Here is a 9,753-nt window from a genome sequence, read left to right as displayed (position 1 = left end):
CTTCGAAATACTTACGTTTGTGCCACTGAGACTCTTTTGACCATAACTTTTTCGTTACAACTCCGATTCGAGCCCACTCCGTGTCTACGGACTCCTTTCGTCGTGCTCTACGCAATGGCGCAAGCGGAATTCCCAAATTCTTTCTCGATCAAAAAGTCAAATTTTTCCCATTAAAAAAATGCATGGGCAATTTGGTCTTTTCGCTAAAAGATATTTTCTTTACTTTTTAGATATTTTCTTTCTTTTTAGATATTTTGTTTTGGGTTCTTACAAGAGTAGTCCAATCCCATGCTTTATCTTGCCCAACAAACAAGAAAAGAATTGCTTTTGGTGCACTATTTATCAATAAGCTTTTTGCACTCCAACCAATGTTTGGTGACTAAAATTGAATATTGCAGTGGAATTGCATTGCATTTAATTATATTACATTTGATTTTAAATATAATTGAATTAAATTACATTTTTAGGTTAAAAATAAAATTTCTGCAATAAAAATAATAAAATTATGCAATAAAATAGATATAAAAAATCATCATCCAATAAAATCCAAATCCACAAAATTATAAATCACAAAAATACACTATAATATAACCATAACCAATTTGTGATATCCATAAATTTATTGAATTTACATATGCAACTAAAACATCAAAAAGTAGCAAGCGCAAAGTCCATAGTTGAACTAATTCAATCATCTGACAAAATGGTGCAACTCATTAGTCATGTGTCACTAATGTAATGAGTTGCCTTACAAATTCCATTAGAGCACTTTCAATTAAGAAAGATTTTCTGTAATGTATTCCCTCCACTCTTCTTCATCGATTCTACTATTTTTATCTGCTTCCGTGAAAGTCTATGACATACACAAGAATGTCGTCACCAGGAAGCAAATACAAATAATCAACACCAAAACAGAGAAATTCATATTTAAACAAGAAGTAAAAAATAAAGAAAGAAGAGAAAATAATTACTTGTAAACAATAAGAGGATCAAAATTGGAGGAGCTGTTGCAATTGTTTGAGAGAAAAAGTGATTGTGTGATGAGGTCCAAGCTCAGGCAAGGCATGTTGGTCCGTGGGGTCACAGTACCCCCAGTTAAAATCTCTTTTTCATTTAGAGATTTACTACCCACCTTTTGTAGTTGGGGGACCCTAATAACCCGAGGGTGAACAGTCCAAGACTATCATGCATCATCTGAGAAGATTTCAATCAAGCAATCAATTCCGAGAATGCCCTGCTTAGTTACAAACTCACGCCACTAGGCTTGGCAATATTGGGTGTTATGTAATGCCCTGCTTAGGTACCTTTTGGTTTGATGGACCAGGCAAAAGCGTAAGCAAGTATAATAGATGAAAGTAGAGTTTCTTATAGGGGTTTACGATATATGCCAATTTGGTTTTTATAATGAAAGAGATTCTCAAGCATTTGAGTTTATTTTAGGAGTAAAATACATATACAGGTTTTTTTTTTTTTTTTTTGGGCACTGTTTTACTTATCATCTGGTGTATTTATTGTCCCTCACTGAAACCAGCTCGGTTACTACAAGCACTTGGAACATTCACAAAAGTTCCCTGATTTGGTTTCACTCCATTATCCACCAGCATTTTTGAAAAAATCATCAATGCTTTTTCATTTTGCCCATCTTGTACATACCCTGTGATCATCGTAGTCCATGAGATGACATTCTTTTGCGGCATTTGAATAAACAACTCCTTCGCCCGCTTTAAATCCCCATTCTGAATGAAACCAGTAATCATTGTATTCCATGATGGCATGTCCCTCCCCGGCATGATTCAGACATTACAAATGGAGTATGAGTTTGGTTTCACCTGAGAACCATAATGCATCTTCCATATTCGCTGTTGCAAAACCTTCAACTTTCTAGTTTATAAGGGAGTTCTAGGTAGGAACTCTGAAGAACACCTAATTAAGAGGGAACTAACCTAAACTTAAGGAAAAGAGTTATAGGAGTTGATGGCAGTTACACTGCTCCCCTAACTTTAAATCAGTGTTAGTTTAGGAAACTCGGAGCTGTAGAAGGTAATTGGTTTAGGTCAATGAGAGTCGCAGTGCACCATAAATGGCTTTTCTTGCAGTAAATCATCCCAGTTCATATTGAACTTCTCTTCAATCAACTGAGCCTCAGTTCTGGCTTCTGACGCCTTTAAATTCCTATAAAGATTCTTATCAAGTTTTACAAACTCACTCCTGTACAACCACTTGTCGGTGCACATGCCATGTTCCTTCATAAAGTCAAGGACCACCATCACTCTCTCAAAGTAGCCACCACGAAGACAGTTCAGTAGCAAGTACTCATGTAGATCTCTGCTTACCACCAAATTTCCACTCTCCATATTCCTCTTAATGTTCCCCCACAAGATCGCATATAACAGATAGGTAAGTGTTTGCTCAGTGGGTTGAATTTTCATCTCTTGCATTCTTCTGTACGTCTTCAATGCATCATCCATCATTTTGGCCTTGCAGAAAAAGTTGATGGAAGAATTGAACTGGTAAACAACAGAAGGTATTTCCTTCTTTTCCTCCACTGAAAAATTCATAAAGTCTGAATGAGAAATTTGACTGAAATACATTAACCTGTAACCATTATGATCACTTTTCAATATTCACTTGTTCATAGAAGGCAATCCCTTTGAGACACAGAGGGTATGCTTTATGTTCCAATTATGCAGTAATTAATCAAAATCAGCTAGTTTATCAATCAATATGTTCTCAGAAAGTTAAATGTTTCTGGGAACAGGCAAATTATCATACGACTTAACAAAATTGAGTAAATTCCACATCACCATATACCGCAAGAAAGAAGCATGGGTGACCAAAAGTTTCGCAAAGCTACACGATTCTCAGTGAACACAAGCCAAAAGAAAAACCATTAGACCTCTAATTATGGCCTAAAATTTTGAGAGAAGAATTATTAATGGAAAGGGTAAATAATTGGCAATGATTCCTTAAAAAATGTCAAGATAAGAGCACAGCACAGGAAACAATTACAACATTTCCATAGGTCACGCTAAGAACACAATACGTACCTTGTCACAATGCAACGATCAAGTTATCACTTGCAGTTGAAAAGGGACTATCCACCGCCAGGCTAGGAAAATATCAATAAACAGCCACCAACTCTAGGAAGCTGAAAAAGGAGGATGATTTGTCAGAGTGAAGGGCCAAAATCATCATAAACAGACACATCCGGAGAAAAATATATGAAGAAAAATATCAAAACAAATAGCTGATGATCCTTTGTAGCATGCAAGATCACCCAAGTAGATCAAACATCGGTGGCATCATCTTCATTTCAGTATCCTCGTCCATAACAATTCTATTTTCAGGATCCAGAGAAATACCCCAGAGGCCAGAGGGAGCCCATACTTTGCTCTCATCTTCACTATCAAATCATGATAAAATCCAGTTGCCTCTGAAAGGAATGTTTGAAACTGCAATCTTATTTTTGTAATCCGATCAGGCTGAGCAGGGCCCTTCAATGCCTGAGATAAGTTTGAACCGGCATCAATAAAAATATGAAACTATCAAGGAGAGGATGAAGAACATAAAAATTAAAATTAAAAAAATAAATAAATGAAGAAACAAAGTTGTCCCACATCGATAAAAATCGCTCTAAGTAACCTCCTTATAAGTGTGCGTCTACCATGCTAGTTTGTCCCATCGGAAAAGGAAAAAGATAGTTTTCCCTGTCCCTTCCGAACATGAAAAAGTATCCCTTCGAAAAGAAAAAAAATGGATGTCGTGAATCCATCTCGATAATTGGGACAGAAATGATCAAAATTGCATGAGGGGGGTCCCTTAAGGTCGTGAAATTGACTCCGGATTTCACGGCTCACATATATCAAACCGAATCAAATGTAGGAAAGGAAAAGAGATGGATAAAATAGGGATCAACAAGATGGATAAAAACCCCACCGGATCAAATGTGGAAAGGAAAAGAGATAAAATAGATATAAAAAGTCATCTTCAAATAAAATCCAAAACCACAAAATTATAAATCACAAAAATACACTATAATATAAACATAACCTATTCGTGATATCTAAGAATTTACTGACTTTACATCTGCAACTAAAACAAAAATCATGACGGATATCCATTCAGAAAATTGAATACTCTTCATACGATTTTTATGCAGAAAATAGTGATAATCCATAGGCTAATGAATGATAAATACTCTGTTCAATCATAGAAATAGTAAGCTGTTATATTAGGGTGATAATCACATTAGGGGTGATAATCAAATCATATCTTATGAATTGTAGACTAAGATTAAGATCTCCTAGTTTCTAAACCTGTACCAAACTTAGGAGGTCAAGGCACAGAAGGTAGACGACGAGGACCACTTTAACTTTGAGTGTAGACTGTAAAGTGCAGAAACATTCACTTGGTTGATATTCTTGCACTATCAACCTGAATTTAAAAATAAAATAAGTCCTTTCATCTTATCCATGACCTCCACTCATCTGCAAATGTACATGGCTCAGAATCAAGGGGAAAAAGTGCAGATATTGATTTAAGTTGCAAGAACAAAATTTAGAAAATCTACAGTATGCTCGATAATAGAAAACACTGCAACAATAACATTTTTAACTTAATTTGTCGGAGAAACAGAAGACAAAAAAAGAACCAATTATGAATGCCCCATCTCATTCAAAAAAACAATTACCACTATAGATCCTAAGCACCTTGCATTCTGATTTCATGAAACATGAAAACAAACAATCAAAAGCACGCCGCCAAATCTTTATTACACTAAATTGACTTAATGCTGGTATCAATATATTTGGAGTAGGAACATCTAAAAGACAGATAATTCACCGAAGAGAACCAATGCCTCCCAAAATAAAAGGCATGCCCAGCACAAGAATAGACTTAAAGGGACTGTCCTAAATAGTCTAGCATGTCTTGCAATTGATTTTTTGAAAAAGTATTTAACTTCAATAATAGCAATGAGTTTGCCACAATCATTGCAGTCATCCTTTGAAGTTCCGAAGAAAAAGGTAAATTGCCAAAAGGTAGATGGGATTCAAATGAGGTTGCTAATGTGCACGTAATTGATGGCTACCTGATTGTGACTTATCATTATCATAAGTGAACAAAAAAACTGTTTTGTTTATTGTGACACACTAAATAGAAGAAATCATGGCCAGTGATAATCTCACATTGAATGGTAGCCAGGTACTTTGGATTTCTTTTGTACAAAACTTTGCCTGCTTTCTGAAGATATCATGTTTACAGGAAATGTCAACAGAATTTCACAATTCTACATATCTCCAATAGTAAAACGATATTGTCAGTGAATTTTAATTAACTTTCCCAAACTGATACAAGTCCCTTAGTAACCTATTAAAGACAACAGGAAACTCACCCAAAATAAAAATAAAAAAAATCAATATGAACATATTTCCAGAATTGAGCTTGATTTTGAAGCTGGGCCTCACTACTACCCCTTGTAGGCTACTTTTTATAGTTCAGTCTCACCTTTGGCGTAAGTTTAATTATGAATCATGATCAACAAAGAACAACTAATCTCAGAAGATACTAGCAATCAAGAATATCCTATCTGTCTTCAATAAGTTTCTCACATTCGCCTCTCGTCTTCTATGGAAAACCAGTAGTCCACACAAACTTATGCCTCAAGATCTTTAACTCAATGAGCATTCCGAAACAAAATAGAAACCACTGGGACTTACCTCCCTTCACTCGATGTAACCAGTGCGCCCCAAATCATACAATTCAAAAGCATCTGCCATTCAAATGTATCCATTTTAGAGTGTGCATTTGAATTGAAAAGCAACACAGCAGAAGATTCTGTGCAAGACATGCTACTACTGCCAATTGAAAATCTAAAAATTCCAAACACATGGGAGATGGCCAAAGTAGGATTTACTATCATAGTATCATGACTATATTACTTACAAGTAATTTTGATTGCATCAGGGATTTTTGGGTGGAAAAACTCAATGTCTGCACAAACTCTGCAAACTCGATATATCCATTGTTGTTGTCATTGAAAAGATCAAAGAACAAAGAAAAAATTGAGGAATGAGATTCCTAATTAATGAAATTAAAGGAAATTTTCAGTCTATGACATGCTCTATGCAGAGCTAGATCCGATATGTGGTTTCGCACATAGAAATAAAAAAGATTAGGATGATAGCCACCAACCATGTAAACCACACACAATTATGCAGTTGTCAGGAGGAATTCTTTGAATTTCTTGCTGGGCTTGTTTGAGGGTTGTGTTTATAAGCAAGAAGCTGCTAGGAAATGAAAAATCTATGGGCTGCAATATGCAATGAAGCAACCAACAAATTCATGTGAGACTCCTCATAGAGTCAAGGCTGTCTCTATGTTAGCCCAACCCAGTTTTTGTAACATCCTTCCTCTGCCCTTGGTATCAAATAACTCCAGCCAAAAAGAACTTGACATATAATAGTTTCAGAGATTTTCTTGAATTGGTATGTAACTAGTGGGAGTTAAAAAATCACATTCTTTTGCAGATAAGCCATGGTATCAAATAACTCCAGCCAAGATAGGAAAAAGAGAAAGAACTTGACATATAATAGTTTCAGATATTTTCTTGAATTGGTACGTAACTAGTGGGAGTCAAACAAACACATTCTTTTGCAGATAAGCCACCCAGTGCTTTTCATTTTCTATGTTTACAATTCAAGTTCTGGCATTACTTTCACACAAGCAAGTCAGATAAAGTGATCTAGGTATAATTTATTTGAAAGGAAAATTATGACTAATGATCCTCTTTCTAGAGCCTCAAGTGACTTATTACACAGATCAATTCATACGCCTTTTCAAGGTTAAAGTATTATACTAATCTATGACTCAACAAATAAAATGCCAAAGGGTATGGACTATACCATGAATGGAAGATTCATTCAAAGTCCAGAACATAAGAATATGGACTTATAACAATTTAGCATAAAAATAAAGAAAGGAAACAAACAAATAGCAACTGGGGTTTCGTGAAAAACCTTGGAGAATTTGATGGGTCTGAGAGAGTGAGAGGAGATGCCAACGAAAGAGAGAGATGCGAGCGAACTCGTCGTGGATAATTAATCACTTTTCTAATAGTGCCTTTTGAACTATCTGCTAATCGATAATCTATGTTCATGAAAAATCATCATCTACTGTCAGATCATCATAAGGTATATAACCAATCTTCTTCATTCTTTCATGTAGATTGTAAATTAAAGAATATATAAGTTCAGACTGATAATGAGACTTATCACCAACCACAAACACATGCACCTTATTTCCAACTTCTATCCAACTGCAACCAGGCTGCTTCTTCAACCCTTTCTCTTTCATTTTCATCCTTATCTTTGCAGCTTCTCTCCATTTCCCAGATGAAGCATATATGTTACACAACAGCAAGTAAGTGCCTGCTTTCTCTGGCTCCTCCTCTAAAAGCTTCTCTGCAGCCAGCTTCCCAATATCCATGTTGCCATGAACATTACATCCAGCAAGAAGAGCCCCCCAAACAGATGCTGATATCTTAGTCCCCAGCTTCTCAAGGACATTAAAAGCTTCTTTGAGCCTCCCTGCCCGACCACAGAGATCAACCAAGCATGTGTAATGATCTTCTCTCACTTGTATTGACCCATCTCTAAGAAGCTCATTAAAATACTTTAGCCCCTCCTCCACCAAACCAGCATGGCTGCATGCAGAAAGCAGCCCCACATAAGTAACATCGTCAGGTTTGCACCCTAATTTCCGCATTTCATTAAACAAGTTAATTGCCTCAATACCACATCCATGATGTGCATAGGCTGCGATCATACCATTCCAGGAGACCATATCCCTATGGATTGTCAATCCATCGTCAAACATCTTCCTAGCAGTGACTAACTCCCCACATTTTGAATACATGTTTATGAGTGCTGATACCAAGAATGCACATTCATGATGGACTGTTTTACTTATCATCTGATGTATTTGTTGTCCCTCACTGAAACCAGCTAAGTTACTACAAGCACTTAGAACACTCACAAAAGTTCCCTGATTCGGTTTCACCCCATTATCCACCAGCATTTTTGAAAAAAACATCAATGCCTTTTCATTTTGCCCATCTTGTACATACCCTGTGATCATCGTAGTCCAAGAGATGACATTCTTTTGCGGCATTCGAATAAACAATTCCTGCGCCCGCTTTAAATCCCCATTCTGAATGAAACCAGTAATCATTGTATTCCATGATGGCATGTCCCTCCCCGGCATCCTCTCAAACAATTCAAGAGCCTCATCCAATCTCATATTCTGGGTGTAGCCTGTAATCATTGCATTCCACGAGACCACATTCCTTTTAGGCATCCTATCAAAAAATTCTCGAGCTTCATCAATCATGCCATTTCTTGAAAATCCCGCAACCATTGCTGTCCATGAAATAACATCCCTTTCCGGCATCAAATTAAAACGCGTCCTTGCCTCTTCAATTCTGCCACAGTGTGCCAAAGCCGTTAAAACTGTATTCCAAGATACCACATTCTTCTCTGGCATCCTCTCAAACAACTCCAAAGCCATATCAACCTGACAATTCCGTGCATACCCATCAATCATGGTGTTCCAAGAAACCACATTCTTCACCGGCATCTGATAAAACAACCTCTCTGCCTCCTTCATTTGTTTCAGCCTTATATACCCACTGACCAACGCAGTCCAAGTGATCACATCCTTCTTAGCATCCACTCTGTCAAACAGCCTCCTAGCCTCCTCCATCATCCCACATCTGATATAACCCGTGATCACTGTTGTCCATGTGACAACGTCTTTGTCAGGCATTCCATCAAACACTTGGCGTGCTTCTCTAAATTTCCCATCTTTGCTAAGCCTGGTAATTAGCCAGTTGGATTGTGCCACATTAAAACTGGCACTAAAATCTCTATCAGGCGATGTGATTCTAGGCGTCACCGTGTAGTTCATGGAGTGGTATAGAAACTTGAGACTGCACAGCATGGGAAGAAGAGCCTGAGAGAAACCATTGAGAGGTAATCCAGCTCTGTTGCTAAGATGCATCATGGTAATTGGTAAACGTAACAGAGCTAACATTTGGACCTATGTTTGGCTCGCCAGAATCAAATGGAAAACTTGCCTCAATTCTCATGCACACCGGTAACCATCAACTCAAAGTTTCAGATAGTTTCTGTATCTAACACCTTTTAGTGGCCAAGGCAACATTTGTTTTTTTGTTTGACTATATTTTAAATAATTTGATATAATGGTCCAGAATAAGTTGTGATGAATTTCATGTCCACTTCAAGACCGGCGACGTTAATGCCTTCAGCCGCCTCCTGCTTCTCCTCCTCTGACAAGTCTCGCACACGACTTCTGCCCTGCCAAGTTATTAGAATGAGTGATAGGGGAGAAGGGTACAGAGATAGAGAGAGGATGGGTGTTTGGCGTTGCGTTGGGCAAGGGAAGAGTTGTTCTTTTCTAAACCTTTATTTTTCGGGCGGATGTTCATTTCTTAACTCTATGTTTCTGTTTTTTATATTTTATTATTATTATTCATTACTATTAACCAGCCTCTCCACATGCGTTTTCACGCATGCGAACGGTTTTTTTTTTAATTTTAAATTTATTTTAGAATTAAAAAAGATAATGGGTAGTGTGTTTAATTAAAATAAGATCTATTATCTGATTTTTATCTTGATTTTAATTTTTTTTAAATATGAAAAAGTGTTAATTTATTGTATTATCCTCATTTAATTA

The 9,753-nt window shown here is 36.8% G+C and overlaps 1 protein-coding gene and 1 long non-coding RNA gene across 4 annotated transcripts; both read right to left on the bottom strand.

Annotated features, from left to right (window-relative positions):
- Positions 1–1,460: 1,460 nt before the first annotated feature.
- LOC117635570 lies at positions 1,461–3,133 on the bottom strand. The gene is made up of 2 exons (XR_004586901.1): positions 3,048–3,133; positions 1,461–2,545 (listed from the first exon to the last, which is right to left on the bottom strand). It is a non-coding gene; the product is annotated as an uncharacterized LOC117635570 (long non-coding RNA).
- Positions 3,134–5,654: 2,521 nt separating this feature from the next.
- Positions 5,655–9,462, bottom strand: LOC117634813 (pentatricopeptide repeat-containing protein At2g35030, mitochondrial-like). Of its 3 annotated transcripts, none has more exons than XM_034369054.1 (3): positions 7,017–9,462; positions 5,944–6,002; positions 5,655–5,770 (listed from the first exon to the last, which is right to left on the bottom strand). In XM_034369054.1, exon 1 carries the CDS (start codon positions 9,088–9,090, stop codon positions 7,153–7,155), a length of 1,938 nt encoding a protein of 645 aa, XP_034224945.1. In that variant the 5' UTR covers positions 9,091–9,462; the 3' UTR covers positions 5,655–5,770; positions 5,944–6,002; positions 7,017–7,152. The 3 variants fall into 3 exon arrangements, with proteins under 3 accessions (XP_034224945.1, XP_034224946.1, XP_034224944.1); XM_034369055.1 differs by lacking the exon at positions 5,944–6,002 and having other exon boundaries at positions 7,017–7,146; positions 7,294–9,462; XM_034369053.1 differs by lacking the exon at positions 5,944–6,002.
- Between the last annotated feature and the right edge of the window lie 291 nt (positions 9,463–9,753).

The sequence above is a fragment of the Prunus dulcis genome, chromosome 7 (genome assembly GCF_902201215.1).
Source record: "Prunus dulcis chromosome 7, ALMONDv2, whole genome shotgun sequence".
NCBI classification, from domain to species: Eukaryota; Viridiplantae; Streptophyta; class Magnoliopsida; order Rosales; family Rosaceae; genus Prunus; species Prunus dulcis.
This window is presented reverse-complemented; position numbering and strand designations above follow the sequence as displayed.

Excerpts from the sequence above, each read along its gene's own strand:
- LOC117634813 (XM_034369054.1), bottom strand. The coding sequence starts at position 9,090 with ATGTTAGCTCTGTTACGTTTACCAATTACCATGATGCATCTTAGCAAC.